We start from the raw sequence: 18,344 nt of genomic DNA, 5'->3' as shown, positions 1-18,344 counted from the left end.
GCAGTTTCACATTTTACACCTTTGAAATTTATGATACAGAACAGAAGATCAGCATATCTTCAGCTCAATGCTATGCATATACTAAGAAACATATTTAGCAGAGCTCAAGGCAGTTTATTCCCATGTACATGGATATAAAGTTGCCGTTTTGGCACTAGAATCTTATCATTTTTTATACAAATTCTCAATGAAATTTTATGTCCCACATCCTTGTGTTTAATCCATACTTCTAACAGAGGCTGAAGACTTGTTCTGTTTATTCTTGAAAACTGCACAGCTACTGCATGTTTAATGATATATAACAAGCCCATTTTTTATTATATTTAAAGTAACAGCTGCAAAATATCCCAACATTTTAATCTTCTTTCTCTTCCATTCCCCTCTGATTCCCCAATCTTAGGCTTAGTGGATCAGAAAACTCAAATAAAGCAGGAGTTAATGTACTTGTCACTTCCAGGCAGCAAATCAACAGTGGGATCCAGAAGTGTTTTATAAATAACTGTGATGCCATTCTTTTCAGCTGCAGTCACTCTGTCAAAGGTCAGACTCAGAACAGGATTTAAGGGAGACCTGAAAAATGGAAACATCATCAAAGATGACCTTTTGGGGGCTGAGGGAGGCATCAAGCAGCTGCAAAACCAATAATTATATGTATATAGAGCAGTGAACATAAGAGCTGAAGTTGTTAAGAATGAATCCAGCCATAAGACATTCAATTTTATACTATTTCTGTTTGAAAGTTTTTTTTAAAAAAATCATACAGTAGCAGCAAGCACCTTACTGCAGCCTCAGGTGATTTCACATTGGGAATTCATTATCACCAACACAAGATTGTTATCTTTATTAACCTATAGGTTACAGATAGCAAGGAAATTGAATTATTCCTGAAAGAACGGCTCATTTCTATGCAAAAATAACTGCTGACAGATTAGGGGGAGGGAGCATATTCAGGCAATGCCTTACAAAACTGCAAACCATTTTCAAATTAATGATCAATAACTAAAGTCATGTTTGCCCTGGCAATTTTATTTTAATAAAAATGAAGAAGGAGACATGGAATATATTTCCTTTTTTCAGAAGAAACAAGATACGGAGAGGCAGTAACCGTTCTGTAGCACTGCAGATCAACCTCAAATGTTTATTTATATGTAATGATGGAAAAGCAGATAGGCTGGAAACATTTTGTGGCTTTCTATCTTCCAATTGTAGTCAAAAGGGGAATATTTCAATCAGCCCCCTAAAATTCTGGCTGCTTGCAATCCCTAAAAGTCTGCAACTTGGATGTCTGCCTGTCTGTTTGCTTTCAATTTCCCCTTCAATCCTATTAAGAGATTCCAGGAATTACAGTGGGTAGCCAGTAACAGAGGCTTAACTGGACTAAGGAACAGTAAAACTCAAGGGAAAGATATAGGAAATACAGTCCTTGTGAGTGTGGTAATTAGTTACCACTTTGACTCCTGAACTATGGGACACAGTATGTTCTTGCTTATTTAAGGACTATTACATTTGATGCCACATCACAAAAGTCTGTCCTTGGTTTTACGAACTACATGATTTCATGGGAGAGTACTTCAATATGATGAAAAAAATGGACAGTCAGTTTCTTAATCAGAGTAAAACCGGCCATGACATAAAGGGGATAAAACAGCTGTTCAATGAAACTGTGTCCTTCAGCAATGTTTTTGGTAGAAAAATGTAAGGAAAATTACTGTTCAACTGAAAAGTTGCAAAGTTTTTCTTTTATGGAAAGATGGTTAAGTATGAAATGATACTGTTATGGGTTTAAACTTGTTTGAATAACTTTCCAGTGAGTCCTTATTACTCTGCATCTCTGATCTCAAAGAGATTCTGTTATCTTCTTAACATTGCAACAATGATTCCCCAATTTTAATTACTATTGGTTTCAGTGTAAATTGTTAAAATAACATTCTGCTGGATGGAGAAGAAGTTTGGTCCTTAGAGTAGATAACATACCTTCCCCTTTCCAATAATGAATGCGTTTGTCAGAGTTGTAAAGAAACCTATTGAGAAACGGATTTTCAATAAATAAATGTAAGCTAACCTCTTTGGAGAAGGCAAATTATATGGTTTGGCTTGAATCACACAGAGTTAAAATTCCTCTCTGGGAATCGAAGGGTCCATCCAGACAGCACCTTTATTGTGGAAACTTCCACAATAAAAAGGGGGCTGTTCAGACAACATTCTGGGCAGCCCCACATTAATTCGGAACAAACCAGGAAATTAGGGGATTTATTCCGTGCCCTCTTGGAAGGCACAGGATAAATCCAGTATTTCCGGGTCTGGGCTGTGGAATACCGCAATCCATGCACCATTCCCACAATTTAACAGGCTAAATAAGCCCAGTACAGTGTGGGAATACCCACCCCTTCCCCCCCCCCAAGTCCCCAGACCTCTTAGAAAAGTAGTAAAAAAAACTATCCTCTATTAGAAGCCTTGGCAAGCTCTCCCAGCATGTAGAATGATGCGCCAGGAGAGCAAGGGCGGGAAGAGGGAGGAAAATCCCCCCCCCCCCCCCACTCTCCTGCAGTGTCATTTCTACATGCCGGGAAAGCTTGTTGAGGCTTCTAATGGAGGACATGTGAGTTTTTACTACTTTTCTAAGCGGTCCGGGGGCTTGGGAGAGGAGGGTAAGGCCTCCGGATGTTCTCTCGAGTTAGTCCCAAGAGAATGTCTGGACACCCACACCAGAAAGCGCACACTTTGTAACGTGGGTGCCGATAGACCCCCACAAACATCCACATTTTTAATGCGGATGTTTGTGAGATAAAAGGCTGTCTGGAACTGCCCTAAGACCCCTTCCACACAGCTGAATAAAATTCCACATTTTCTGCTTTGAACTGGGATATATGGCAGTGTGGACTCAGTTAACCCAGATCAAAGTGGATATTCTGGGTTATATAGCTGTGTGGAAGGGCTCTAAGGGAACTATGGGTTCTCTTGACCTTTTGATACAGAATCTGATGTTAATGTTGGAATGGAGTGAACTTCCACCATATACCATATACCTTTAGTGATGTCCTTCTAAGAAAAATGAATCATAATCTTTCTCCTGAAAATAACCCAAAAAAAGAATGCAAATTTTGAACTATAATGCAATGCATTCAATTGGTGTCTCCACGGGAATAAATTACAAAAACAACAAGAGGGACTAAATGGGGGATGGGAGTGATGATATGATTTCAGATACCTTCATGTACCTGAAATCAATCTCCTTTACTTCAAATTCTTCCCAGCCTGGTTCTTATAACATCATGCTTGATGAAGAAATGGGAAATTTTGAAAGCTTGCACATTTTTGTGACCTTTTGGTTGTTCTTAAAAAAGTATTACACTAACATGGATTTGAGAGTGAATCACTATAAATAAATAATAGAAATCACAGGCATTAAAAAAAAATCTCCCTTCTAGGGATATTGAATATTTGTACATTTTATCATCCTTGTTGGGAAAATAAGGTGTCTGAAACATCACAACACATTACCAAGAAAATGGGGTTTGGATTGGAGACTTTTTTGATAAAAATGTTTGCATCCTTTTTTGCACTTAAAACTTCTTTTCTGGGTAAAGATAAACACTGTGGTGCAGGAAATAGCGCAGTTTGACCTTTCTGTGTAAAATGATGCTTTTTACTCAGAAAATAAGTTGGCTGAGTAAATAAAACCCATACTTTCTACACAAAAAAGATAGGGGTTTGAGCAGAAAAAGGGGTTTGAGCAGAAATCGTCACAAATAATATTCACATGCAACGAAGAGAAACTAACAAGAAAAAAAATCAATGAAGATCTTCAGCCCTACCCCTACACATTCTACAAAATTGTATTATTATGACTGCATGTTTCCTTTGCCTGAATGAACAGCTTCAATGGCAATAAAAATTAAAAATACCTAACTTTTTCCATTTCCTTTTACTTTGTATGTTTGCTACATCTGAGGTCAGTTGTGTTCAGTTATACTATATATTTTGAAGTACCTTTGTTTCTATCGCCTGTCTTTTTCTTTCACACAGCAATAGTATACAAAATGGTAATTATAAATAATGCAATAATAATGAAAAACTTCAGAAATGTACTTTCAAGTTCATTTTGGTAAAATCAGACTTAAAAAACATATCATTTGAATAGCAGATGATGTTTAAGAGATTACAGTACTTGCTTGCAAGCAACATTTCTGAAAAGATGTTCTGTTTTCCACAAGGGAAAATTGAGTGACACTCCTTCAAAGAAGAATGATTATTCTAAATCTGTGTCAACACAAATGCAATGCCTGTTCCTCTACATGTGAAATAAAACATTTAAAACGTGTTAGAAGGGAGAGAATAATACTAATTCAGGCATTTCTTATTAAATTTTTGCAATGCTTTTTTTCTTTTCTGGAAGGCCAGTTCAAAACAATCAGCAAAACACAACAAAGAAAACATCACTTTTTATATTTCCCTATTTAAAATGCAAAACTTTTCTTCTTTTCATAAAACTTTGCATACTGCCAACTTTAATAGCTAGCCAGATTCTAGTTGGAAATGGAGGGAGGAGGAGAACAAACATTGTCAAGGAGATGTCCTGCTGACTGCTTTTGTGTTCGAATAATTGAACATAAACACATTGCAAAAATAAATATTTCTGCAGTGTGTGTGTGTGTGTGTGAAGGCAAACTAGCTGTTGTTGAAAACAATATATATAAGAAAACATTACTCCAATCTGCTTGGTTCTGGAAATGTACTTAGTTCTGGAAATGTACTGCTCTCAGATGCTCCCATTATGGCTGAATCTACATAAAGTTATATCTAGTTTATTTAGTGCTACACCCATAAAAATGTTAAACAAGTGAAAAATAACAACTATCCATCAACAAAGAAATGAAAAATGATCCATCATAATTTTTGCAAAATGTAATATGGGGAATTGTGTGAATGTATAAAAGTAAGGAAATACCATCTAAAACAGTCAAACAGAAGCAAAACACATTACACAACCATGAATTTTGATTTGGAAGATTTCCCTTGCAAAAGAAAACCTGTCATTTTGGATCACAATCTTTTGACAAGACCCAGTACTGGCATTTGTTTAATTCTAATCATTTTATTATCAGCACAGTAATAAGTCCACTACTGAACTGGAGAGAAATGCTAAACAAACAGGAAAAAATGTGGGGGTTTTTAATTACAAAAATTAATTAAATACGCTGGATTTTTTTCTCATTCACAATCAACAACAGGTCACTAATGTCTGTATAAGATACACTAAACACACATACATTTATTGGGTAAAATTATCACTCTCATCATAAATTTGTCAAGAAATGTGTTCATTTTGTGAGTGATTACAGACTCTAGGTGCACAGGAAAAAGAAGTTCTACTGCCACAATAGATACCACCATAAAAGTATACCTTATTGTGTGTTCTGGAAAACATAAACTAAAATAAACCACAGATCCCATTCTCTTTATATCACATGAAAATACATTCTAAAGGACAGTTCAAGCTAAAGGATCACAGTAATGTGATTTTTATTTTTAAAACATGGTGAAAGAAAATATTTATGCAGTGTAACTTTTAATATTTGATTTTGAATGTGCTATATATGTGGCATATTGTCACAACTGCATTTTTCATTTTAGTTGAAGAATAATGTTTTCGATCTCAAAAATATAGAGTCCATACTTTTATGTGCTTTTACCTGGGCATAATCCTCCCTGAACAAAGTGGGACATTTTTTTCAATAAATAGACACAATACTGTGCTGTGGTTATATTAAGTAAAACAAAGACATGAGTGATTAAACTGAGCTCCACACACGCACGCACACACACACATGTATGTAGCATTTTTAACCCATCAAAATGTGGGGAAAGTGCAAGATGTTTGTACTGAAGGGAACATATATTTATAGAACATATAAAGTATAACCACACTGTAGCAACGCTATAACAAATATAAGCATATGTGTGATTCTCAACAGGATCAATAAACAGAGATTTATCTTGTTATTATACTTACAATACAAATCTGAACAAGTTATTTTAATATATATTTAAAGCTGTGGGGACAGGCTGCTTAATTTTTTAAAAATTACCTCAATCAAAACACAAAAATAAATCTGAAATATATATATTTGCATGGGATACTGTATAAAAGTAATGCTCATCTTTACTGAAAAATATTATTAAAAATAACTATCTCAGACCATGGATGGCTTCTAATATTCTCTGGAGTTGGTCAAACTTTTCACGCTTTACCAGCTAATTTGTCTTCCTACCATTCCTAGTGCTTAAAAGGTTAAGACTTTATTTTTGAAAACATAGAGCGATAGTAGGAATTCATGTTGTCTACAGCTCCATAAATCTTGCTTAAGATCCTTTTCAATTACCATCCATTTCTCCTTTAAAAAGGGACCAAAAAAGAAAAAAATAGAGGAGTGGAAGCAGGTCAGGGCAGTTTGTGACAATGACAGTGTGATGGGCTTGGAGCCCCTGTGGTGTTTCCATCTGCTATCATTAAGGTGACTATTCAGACATGAAAAAATCCCTCTTGCTGTGCTGACAGGCAGACATCAAGAACTATGACAAGGCATTAAGACAGTAAGTCAGAGACAGAGATGTCATATCCCACAAACAATACTGTCTCAAACAAGAGCACTGAAATTTGGTTGGGATTTATAATAAAAAATAACAAAAGGGGCTTTGCTCGGAGGTTATCAAACTTCCTTTTACAGCAGTTTGACAACACAGAGATTGCTGGCAGTCACCTAGTGAAACACTTTTCTCCTACCTGTAATCTTCACCATAAGAAACCCAAATTTTTTGCTCATTCTGCAGTAAAAGTGGGTTTTTAATTTCTTGTCCAGTCTCATCAAAAAGCTGAGTTGGAAAGCGGCTGAGGCTGGATGGTTTGAATTCTGCTGAACATTGGAGCCTTTGGTGAATTATGTGCTGTACCTGGCAATGGAGAATATAAAAATAAAATGGGAACATCTGTAATAAACTGTTTGCGCTCCATCATAACCAGTGATGTCCAAACAAACGATAATTAAATTCATATAGAATGTTAAAGGAAGTGTGAAATGACTGCAATGTTTATCTCAGTGTAAAGTAACAAAATGAGCACAGGCTTTTAACCAGCAGGGGGTGCAACAGGATTATGGTTGAGCTCTGACCCTTTGGCACACCGACTGAAAGCAGATGTGACAGTTGTACAGAACAAGCAGTTAGCTTCTACCTACTGTAACAGCTCTCCTGATAAAGGTTATGTTTTCCCAGTCCATATTTGGAGCTACATTTTGTTAGTGTTTTCACTGGGCTTGTTGAGATTTGACAAGGATGCTGCTCGCTTCCACCTGCTCGCCAAGCCATAGGCGATCAATAGGCGAACAAGAATAATACAAGACTCATTTAACAATTTCAGCACTGTGCAAATATATACTGAGACATGCCAAAAGCCCTTTAATAGCCTCACCTGCTTAATTTAAGGGAACGTTTAAGCACTGAGAGGTATTATTTATGTCACAGTTCTCAATCGAATCCAATTTCACTTGGCTTCTATAGCTTTTTCACATTTCTATCTCTACCCCCCCCCCCTTCAGTGAAATTTAGGAAATCACCATGCAGCTATTATGACTACATTGCAAATTTGGTGGTCTCTTTGCCATTTTATGTCTCTGTGATCATGGTCAATCTAAACATAAGAGCTTCCATACATTCCTCTTCTTAGTATTTTCTGAGTACAGGAAGATATCCTATCCAAAATTATTCATACTCTATCCTCCTTCACCAGCTCCTATCACAGAGGCTTCTAAAATGACTATGTTGCCACAGCATTTATCATGCTAGAGATACACCACCAGTTTTATTAGCACCTATTGGAACCATATACATGACACAAACTACCACTAAAGAAGTGTAGTTCTACTGACACCCTTAAAAGAAAAAATGGAACAGCATTTGGAAGTGCCCATAACAGTTAGAGGAAAAAAATCCAAGATAAAAAATGATTGATATTACTCCATGTCTGATATTAGCCACTTTGAGAATGTCTGCTGATACCTATAGAACTGGTCACTATACCCCTTGGGCAGCCATTTACTTATTGCCGTAGAACATGGCTACCAAAGGGCATGTCCACTGAAGCAAAGTTGTCAATCCTGTGATATCAGACAAAAGAAGAGGGAATAGCTCAAGAGTTGTTGTTAATTTCCATCAAGTCAACTTCAACTTATCGTGACCTTCTTGAACAAGAGACTTCCAAGTCCCCCTATCATCAACCACCCTACTCAGATCTTACAAACTCAGAGTTGTGACTTCCTTGATTGCATCAATCCATCTGAAATGTGGTCTTCCTCTTTTTCTGCTGCTTTCTTCCTAACTAAGCATTGTGATCTTTCTAGTCAGTCCTGTCTTCCCATGATATGATCAAAGTACAACAGCCTCAGTTTAGTCATTATGGCTTTTATGGATTATCAAATAGCAGCCTGGAACACTGAGACAGAGTGAGACCATTAGGATAGAACTACCCAAGTGAGATGTCCCCAAAATAAGTCAGAATGAATAAAGCAAAAAGATTTAACTGAAGCATTAACTTCCACCATTCCTGCAATAAGCAAAGGCAGGTCAGAACTGGGAGGGTAGGACTGGCTCTCACCCTTAAGGTGGTAAGATTGATTGTCAGATGGCATGCCCTGCCTTTAGAGTGTAAGGGAGGAACTTAAAGGATTATCTTCCCACACTTCTGGGTTAATGAAGATTAGAACTATTAGAACTTCTGTTCTTTCTGTCTCTGTTCTACATTGGAAATATGGAACAAATGCTGTTGGTACACCGTGCATAAGTATTATTTTTTAAAATAATATTTATTATATATCAGGTATAAGAAAATAAAATGTAATCATAACACAGCAAAGCATACAAACAGCCTGTCAGTTAAATCTGAGCTTGGAAATATATGAATATAGTAGGCATACAATAATATATGAACTATTCCTTTCATTCTTATCCATCTCCTAGCCTCTATCTATAAGTACAAAAGAAGTATGAACATTTAGCTATACTTTAAATTGAGAGCTATTAAAACATACAAAGCACCCAGAGCAGATACCTATCTGATACTTTTTAATACCATATATTTTATATAATTGTGATTGTATACATAAAATATTTCTTAACTTACCTTCTCTAGCATAACACTGAGTTGATTCCCACAATTACTGGTTCTTTCCATCTCTTTTCTACTGATGTGAACAATAGTTTCCCCAGTATCTTTGCCATTTTTATAAACCTTACAAACAAACAATAATTTAAAAATTACCACACAGAATATATTCCAGTGCTTATATCATATCTTATATTGTTCAGAATATTCAGCACTGACATTTAAAACAAGTTCCTTATTATTTGGTTTGTTATCAACACAGTTACATAACATGGTTTTCCAGATCTGTTGCACTTGAAAGATTTTTCAGCATTTCTTGCTGAATTCTTGATTATAATTAAAGACACATTTTGTTTATTTTCAGAGGAAAACATCCTTTCGTGTTTTTTTAAACATTACTATTTCTTTCCAGTGTGATCCCTGTATTTGAGGAAATGCATTGTAATACTACTTTTGTGAGCAAAGATAATGAATTGATGTTTGTTTTAATCAAAGGAATGAAAATGGTTATATTCATCATTCAAATCAGAGTCCTTTCAAATCTCATAAATTTCTTACAGAGATAAAAAATATATACAGTTAAAACAGATTCAAATTTTTCTTACACAAAAAGCAATCATGATAGATAGATAGATAGATAGATAGATAGATAGATAGGTAGGTAGGTAGATAGATATTAACTGAAGTTACATTTTAAGTCTAGGACTGAGTTATATATTAGTAAAATGAAGAGCTAACAAAAAGCTAACACATTTTACATTTAAATTTTCCCTTTCTAACCTAAATGAAACTGAATTATATTTTTACATTTTTAGATTAACAATTAACTAAATATGTTAACCTTGTTCCACTAACTTTCATATCTCTTGTTTTTACATATCAAAAATTATCTGCAAGGAAAGAAAATATATATATAGTTTTACAGTGATTCTGAATGTACAACTGCCTTGTGGAAATATTGTTCAAATAGTCATTTGAAATAAATTAATTTCCCATTTGCAAGAGAATTTTCTAATATATTTTGTCACGCATATAACAAGGAAAAAGAGAAATAGCAACAATAACACAACAGTGGTTACTCAACAGGGACTCTGAAATGCAAAAGGAACTAGATTTGACCTCTACCCCTGAGACTGTCACTCGGTTATACCCTTGTCACTTAACTGTATGAGTTATAATTGATCTGTTACATTTACACGTAACAAAAAACAAGGAAACTATTACATGCTATTTAGGTATTTTAAAGCAATCTTCCTGGGTCAAGTTCACTACAGAATTTGCATATAATGTACTGTATATGTCATATTGGTGGGCCTAATTATGATCACAATATAACCAAAAACACAGGGAGAGGCAACATTTATTTGTCTTGCTGTGCTGTTGTTATTGTTTCCTGCTGTTTCCTAACCCTTGGAAGTCAAGGCAGCTCGCAAAAATATTAACAGAAACAGGTAAAAGTCTGCAGCACTGAAAATATATAAAATATATATAAATATAATATATAAACATATCTAATCAAACTTCAAATCAAGTTAAACCCAATTTTAAAGCATAAGTGAAATGAACACAGGCGATGCACACATCACATTATTAAAAACTCTCTCAAGCATCCTAGTTGGTTCATATTTGCATTTACACGGCAGCGTAAAAGAGCGTTTACACGGCAGCGTAAAAGAGAAAAAGTTGGATAATAATAATAATAATAATAATAATAATAATGGGTTATGTCCTTAGACCAAAATTCCTATTCAGTGACCGTTGGGTGGTTTGGAAACAACCTGATTTGACTGATTTAGAGACTGCCTGGTTTGATCCAGATTCAAATCTGAATTTAGTTTCAGAAATCCAAAGTCTCATGCTACCCACTGATTTTATTTGGCAATAAACATAACCTTCCAAACTGGAAAAAATGTGTAAGAGCCAGAGAATTATGAAGAAAGTCAAATAGCTCAAGATTTTATTTAACACACAGTTTACACTAAGGTTAAAGTGAGTACAAATACAACAGGGTTAAAGATATTGTATGGATCACACAGAGACAGAGGAAAAAGTATTGAACACTATATTTTCTAAACAATTATCCAGAAATATACTTAATGTTCCAAATACGCTGAAGTCTCTTCAGATTATACATATTTCTCAACTTCTCCATTACTTTTCACACACTCTTCTTTCCATTTGTTTATAAATGTGTTCAAAGAAGCTTTGAACCATCTGATGGTTCTGAAATATCACATGATGCCAAAGGTAACAAATAATTACCTGTGCTGATATATGCTACCTTAGGAGAGTTATTATGACCTGGGTATGATGAAAGGAGAGAGGCTTCTCCTCTGTGATGACAACCATTGCCTCTACATATATGTATGTCTGCTTATACTGGAGTGGGCAAAGTATCGCTCTGGGGCCACATGAAACCACCAAGGCTAGTTATGTGACCTTCAACCCCTTAAAGTTCTTCAGACTCTATTTTTTTCCACTCCCTAAATTTGCCACAGTTGCTCATTTCTACTCTATACACAGAACTTGCGAACAAAGAAAAAAAACACTCACCTATGCAGGGAACTGATGCAAGGTAGCTGCATTTGAATAATCTGCTTTAGGGAGGAAAGGCTAAGGGATACAATAGCAGGCTAGTAAAACATAACAAGAATAATCCAAACCTGTGCCTACTAATTTTTCCCATTGCTTCAATTTATTCATTTGGAATGTGACAAACAGCTTGTTGTTGAGAAATACAATTCACAAGCCACAATTCCTGGAGTGTTCACATTTAGGGAGCTTCCCAGACTCCAACTATGTGCTGCACTACATTACTAGCCATCTAAGTATTACTAACAAACAGATGCACTGTGATACTTTTTGTACTTTTGTTCTTTGTAGTTTTATAGCCAGTTTATACCTGTGAATCCCTACATTATCTATGCAGATAACCGACCAAAGAAGAGATAAGGAAAAGTCTATGGGCATAAGTAACCATAATGAAGTGCAAAGAAAACTTGCACAGTTTTTACTTACAGGTGTATAAAATAGTTTTATTAGGTGATGATCTAATAAGGTTTTTTCATATACAGTACATAAATAGATGTGGAATATTGTTTTTCTTTAAAATTTAAAAACTTCTTTCTAGAACTGATAGATTTCCAGCAAGACTGAGAGAGGTCACAAATAATAGAACTGGAAATATGAATATTGCTATTTTTATATGCTGTACTGCAACCAGTGAGGTGGACTATGTCTAAACAAAATCTCAATATATGATCTTTTCTTCCCATCTTGAATATGTCAAAGCACACTATGCTGCTTTTGGTAAAATGATTCACACTGACACCATATTGCCAATTGAAGTAGAAAGAGACCTACCTCTGGAACAAACGCAAACAAAAGAGAATCACTATCAACTAACCCAAAAAAGACCTGTTCCTGTCAAAAAATATGGAGTCCATTCTTTTGTTTTACACTTTAAATATTGGAGATTTCTGTGAGAGCTGAGATTATAAAAATGCTATTAATTTGTGGTCTGTTTAGACATGATATGGCTCTATGGAACACAGCATCTCTGTTTACTAGCATGTTTTCAGTGCCAGCTGCCAACTTGAGAAAAATCCATGACAACACACAAGGGCAACATTAGTTTTTCTACCACTACTAAACAAACTGTTAAAAGTTCTGCTAACCTCACAGTAGGTGTTACACTAAGAGCAACTGAGCAGTACTTATTTCCTATATTACAGCCAAAGCAATTTCCCACCCAAGTGCAGAGAAGCGAAGAGGCACATAATAACACACAAAAATAAAGGGGAATGATAGCAGACAAACTGAATGGATGCCTGGCTCTTTTGTAAAAGTCTTAGACCATCTTGATATGTAAGGAATAACAGCACTAAACATGCATAGCCTATGCCCTTAATTGTCGAAGGCTTTCATGGCTGGAATCACTAGGTTCTTGTGGGTTTTTTCGGGCTATAGAGCCATGTTCTAGAGGCATTTCTCCTGACGTTTCGCCTGCATCTATGGCAAGCATCCTCAGAGGTAGAGGATGAAAAAACCCACAAGCATCCTCTACCTCTGAGGATGCTTGCCATAGATGCAGGCGAAACGTCAGGAGAAATGCCTCTAGAACATGGCTCTATAGCCCGAAAAAACCCACAAGAACCTATGCCCTTAATGTTTTAATATCAACTACTCTTTCCTCTGGTTGGAGCCATTTTACTTGAAAAACCACTTTATAATAAAAAAATAATGTTACAAATTAAATAAAATAAGTCCAGTGAAACTGGGATTGCTTATCCATTTCTTTAGGATCCTCATTCCAGATCCCAAGTGTTTTATTCTTTCTTTTTAATATATATTAACCGGCAATGGAAAAGCAGTAGTTAACAATGGATGTATTTAACACAGAAATAGAAAAAACTTCTGTGAAGCCACTAGGCCTTGATTATGGGGCAAACATTTAACAATATTCAGACCAAAACTGATAGAGGCAATGCACTATGGCCGAGGCTCCAGGTAACTGTTATTTTCACCTTTTCAGAATATCATTGGGTAATGTGATATTCTCAGAACAACATTATATTCTGAGGAGATTAAGAACCTCATCACACTAAGTCACCTAAAGTGAATGACAGCATAGCAAGGGAATTTTCCAGGCAGCATGGCTAATCTGACAAGGAATCTGTTGCCCCATACCCTGCATCGCCCGCAGTGCTGCCTTCCCCATTGCACGGGGGAAAGTGTCACTGCACAGCTTCCCCCATGCTCAACACACTGCTGGTAATGAAAACATGTGAAACCTCCCATATTTTCCTTGCCTTTTCTTAGGACTCATCCAGTGGGGCAGAGCCCTGCCAGAAGTAGCTCTATGTTGTTTGATAGAATCTGGCAGGCTCCATCCCCAAACTGTGCTGGAAGTGTCCTAGGACAGCTAAAAACCTAATTGTGATGAGATCCTAAGAAGGAAGATGTCCAGATGCTTGGAGAAAGCAATGCTTCACTTTGTAGCCTGTCACAGCTCAGACATAGAAAGGGGCAGAAAAATGGAAAGGTTTATAGGAAAGAAGAGGAGGGCAGAAATATTGTGATGCATGCGCATGGGGGTTGGAGTAGGGAAACCGAGGTGGCCAGGTGGATAGAAAAAAATTGGCTTGGAGGTGCAAGAAGTTATCAGAGAGTGTTTTATCCTGGTGACCCAAGGCTCTACTATTCAAGGGTTTACAGTCTAAGCATTTCTGTCACTTCTTGCTAATATTAGTTCATAATGAGATTGATTGGGTGGGGGGGGGGGGTGACGACAGCAACTACATAGTGCACATTTGTTTTCATTCTGCTGTTCTGAACATTTAAACAGTACTATTAAAATTGGCTACTCTGCAGTCAAAATTTGACACTGATTAAACTTTAGCTGACATTAATAAAAAACAATGGTACTCTTTCCATGTTTACACAAAGGTTCCTATGTATGCCACCTTGAGTTTCAGTTTTGGTGAAAGTTGTGATATAAATCAAGCTGATTTTTATTGTTTTTGTCATTGTTATTTAAAAAACAAGAATAGAATAACGAGAATAATCCATGCACTGGTAAACTCAGGACTGTATAAATGCAATGTATTCTATATAGGTCTATAATAAAGGCCAGCTGAAAAGAAATGCAAAACCGCAGCAATTTGAGTAAACAGGAAAGCCTACTGAAAAGATGTCATATCACTTCTAAGAAGTTGCACATATTGCTAATATACCAGCCTCAAGATATTTTCTGACTTCATATACAGTTGGTGCAGATCTTCTGGTGTCAACTAAACACCTATCTAGGATTTTAAACAAATCTCTGCTGCTGAGCTCTGTACATTGCTATTTAATTTTTTTTTTTTTGCTTGATTATTTTTGTATGCCTGCCTGTTTTACTGGTACAAAAAAATTTTGTACTGAAAATTTGTTAATGAATGTTTATAATTACTATTTTGTTAATAAGGGGGCTTACTCCCTAGTAATCGCATTTAGAATTGTAATGCTGGACAGAGAGCAATACACAATTGAATTTTTACTTCTACATAATTTTAAAGATGGGACCTGTTCTGGTAACCTTCACATTCTAACTATAGCAGACTGTTTTTTTCTCTTTCCTGGTTTTGCTCATTGTCATAATGGCTAAATTAGAAAATCTACAGCTAATGCATCAAAATATTTTCCTAAAATCATGGATTTCATTACATTCATTGTTTTGGTATCATAACAAGAACAACAAATGTCTGAATATGAATGTGTATGTTGTATCACCACAGAAGCTTCTTGATCCTTCAAACCCAAGATTGGGAAATTCAGAAATGTGCAATATGTTTTTACTCCATATATGATTTAAATTAATTAATTATAGACAGACTGCTGAAATACAAATTAAAAACTGGATATAAAATGCACACTGATGTGCTGAGGACCACTTTCAGATATGAAGGAAGTGCAACCCATTATGTTTAACATCAAAATACTATCTAAACTATCCAACAAAATGTATGGAGAAAGTTCAGTTCTGTATGCAGAAAATGTGAATCAGTACAGAAGAGACAGAAATGAGGATGCTATCCTCAAAAGAATACTCTAAATTAATACCACAATTCAAGAACACATGGAGTTTTTCAATATTCAGGACAATATTGGTTAAAACAGCAAACCAGACCACCTAGGAAGAATGCCTGTGTATCAGCTAAAGAGCAAAAGCCAAAGAAAAACTACAGAACTCTAGGAAAATAAATTGGAAATAGAATCAACAGACAAACAACACCAACAGGGATGTCTGATTACTCTCACACTGAGATCAACGTCTTGACAATATTGTTGTAATATGCTTAAGATTTTCTCCTTCCTAAGTAATGTAAGCAACAAAGTAGTATGGCAATATCTACTTTTCAACCAAGACCGGGTGAAGATAACTTAACATGAGGAGTTAAACCATTAAAAAAACTAATTAGGCAGAATAGTGGGCTGGCAGATTGCATTAAAATCTTCTTTGTGTTCATCTTGTTTAAATCATCTCATAATACAAACAAATACATTTTTAGAAACCTGAAAAGGAGTCTACTTCACACTTAGGGCACTTCCAGCAGCACCAAATCACGGGTTTTCCATGAGGGACAAAAAAAAAAACCCTTGGGACTTGAGAGCAGGTCCACACACAGACCTGTTAATACTGGGCTTTCTGCCTGCGACATCCAGACTTGCTGCTTTGTTACGGGATTTCAAAGGCCGCAAAAAGGCCATTGCGGGAACAAAGTTTGTGGAGAAGGAACACTACTTTCAAAATCAGGGCTACACTATTAAACAGGAACTGACACTTTCAAGCCAGGAACAGAACTTCATCATTATTATTATAATTCAGGGGCTGCATGGCCATCTGTCCAGGCAGGTTTGGTCATGTACTTGTGCCTGGGAACAAGAAGGTGATGTTCCTGGGTTATACATATCTGCCCAACCTCCTGCCTTGCAGGAAAAGCACAATCAAAGCATCCTTGGCAGATGGCCATTCAGCCTCTGTTTAAAAGTCTCCAAGGAGTCAGAGAGTTCCACTGTTGAACAGCTCTTCCAGTCAGGAAGTTCTTCCTGATGTTCAGGAGGAATCTTCTTTCCTGTAATTTGAACCCATTGCTAAGTTAAAGCTATTAAACTCCTTATTAATAACAAAGGCAATGCATAACCAAGTAATCTATTTTTCCTTATGTGTTAGTCCCAATTTCTGACTCTAATAGCTTATTCATAAGTATATGCATGTTGTTACTCCTTTCAGTATGTCCCTGGCTTTGTGCATTTTAGTAGGAAAACCTGCAGTGTGTGCCCTTTATAAATGACATTATTTGTATGCATCTCGTATTAGAAATAAGTTTTTGCATATACAGTGTTATATACATCTGCCTTCTTGCATTTATTTATAGATCTTTAATCTGCTGGTTTAATTAAATACTAATGAATTGGAATACTGGAAGAAATAAATCAAATTCTCACTTTTGAAGAATCAAAATTAAAATGTACAATGTGGTTGGAATATTATTGAAGAAATGCCTTTTAAAATCACAGTTGAGAAATTACCACATTACCTTTAGCTGCAGACCTTGTGAGAGAAGTGTGTTTGCAGGAAGTTCTTTAATGTGCTGGTAGACATATGAAGTGCATTGCTCTTGTTCAGCTCGTAACTGAGGGAGAAGTTTTGAGAGGTGACCTTTGTAGCTCTTTACGGCTGCCTGCAATTCATCAATCAACTTGTTCACCTGTAGGGTTAAATTACAATAGTGGTTAGTAGGAGGCAATTGTTGATGTCACACCTATTAGAAAGAAAAATTTAGAGAGAAAAAGACATATGAAAATCAACAGGCCAGTCCGATAGACCTCTGCTATCTCCTCACTGAAAATAACACTTTGCTTTTATGTTGCATGAAATTATTTAACATTAACATTAACATTAGGTTAGAAAGGTTTCTTTAGAATGCACTTTATTAATGACTACATTTATACGCATGCATATTTCACACACACAAAAAGGATACATATAAAGTTAGTATATCTGCCAACTACACCTCTAATTGTAATTATAACAAAATCAACTATGATTAAAACAGTTACTTTGGGGTCCTGTTGATCACCATCAACAGTTGATCACTGTCAACTTAATATATTTACTTGGTAATAGATTAGTTACCCTTAACCAAAATGCTTGGGACCAGAAGTGTCTGGGATATTAGCAGACAAACTTCATATCTGTTCCTTGTAAGTGAATGGAAAACGTTATTAAAGATAAAACTATAAAGCAAATAGATGAACAGGTTTTGCCAAAGAAGATTCAGTATGTTTCCTGTAAAGGTAAGTCCTATCTCATAGTGGTTCCAGACAGCACCAATCACAGGTTTTAATCAGGGGCAAAAAATCCCAGGACTTCAGAAGAGGTCTACATACAGACCTGTTGGTCCCATGATTTCTGCCTCCATCGTCCAACACTTGTGGCTTTGTTGTGGAATTTAGAGGCTCCCAAGATGGCTGCCATGGGACTTCCACCGGAAATTTCAGCAGGTTTTATAAAACTTACGATGTGAAGATGCAAAGATGCGAATCATTGTATAAGTTCTGTTCTTGGGTTATATAAGATGCAGGACCATCTGTGCATACAGGGTGTTGTTCCTGGGTTATGCATGTCCGTTTGATTGCTCTT

General features: G+C 36.0%; 1 protein-coding gene across 1 annotated transcript in view; it reads right to left on the bottom strand.

The window, feature by feature from the left end:
• Positions 1-386: 386 nt before the first annotated feature.
• Positions 387-18,344, bottom strand: part of LOC132760967 (doublecortin domain-containing protein 1-like) — a 57,936-nt gene continuing 39,978 nt past the window's right edge. Inside the window, exons 3-6 of the mRNA XM_067466909.1 lie at positions 17,239-17,409; positions 9,176-9,283; positions 6,785-6,951; positions 387-570 (exon numbers count right to left, since the gene is read on the bottom strand). Of these exons, the coding sequence (XP_067323010.1) occupies positions 420-570; positions 6,785-6,951; positions 9,176-9,283; positions 17,239-17,409 (597 nt within the window). The 3' untranslated portion in view covers positions 387-419. The remainder of the gene's footprint in view (positions 571-6,784; positions 6,952-9,175; positions 9,284-17,238; positions 17,410-18,344) is intronic.

Source organism: Anolis sagrei, chromosome 1, assembly GCF_037176765.1.
Source record: "Anolis sagrei isolate rAnoSag1 chromosome 1, rAnoSag1.mat, whole genome shotgun sequence".
NCBI lineage: Eukaryota > Metazoa > Chordata > Lepidosauria > Squamata > Dactyloidae > Anolis > Anolis sagrei.
The sequence above is the reverse complement of the archived record's forward strand: the minus strand, read 5'-3'. Positions and strand labels throughout refer to the sequence as shown.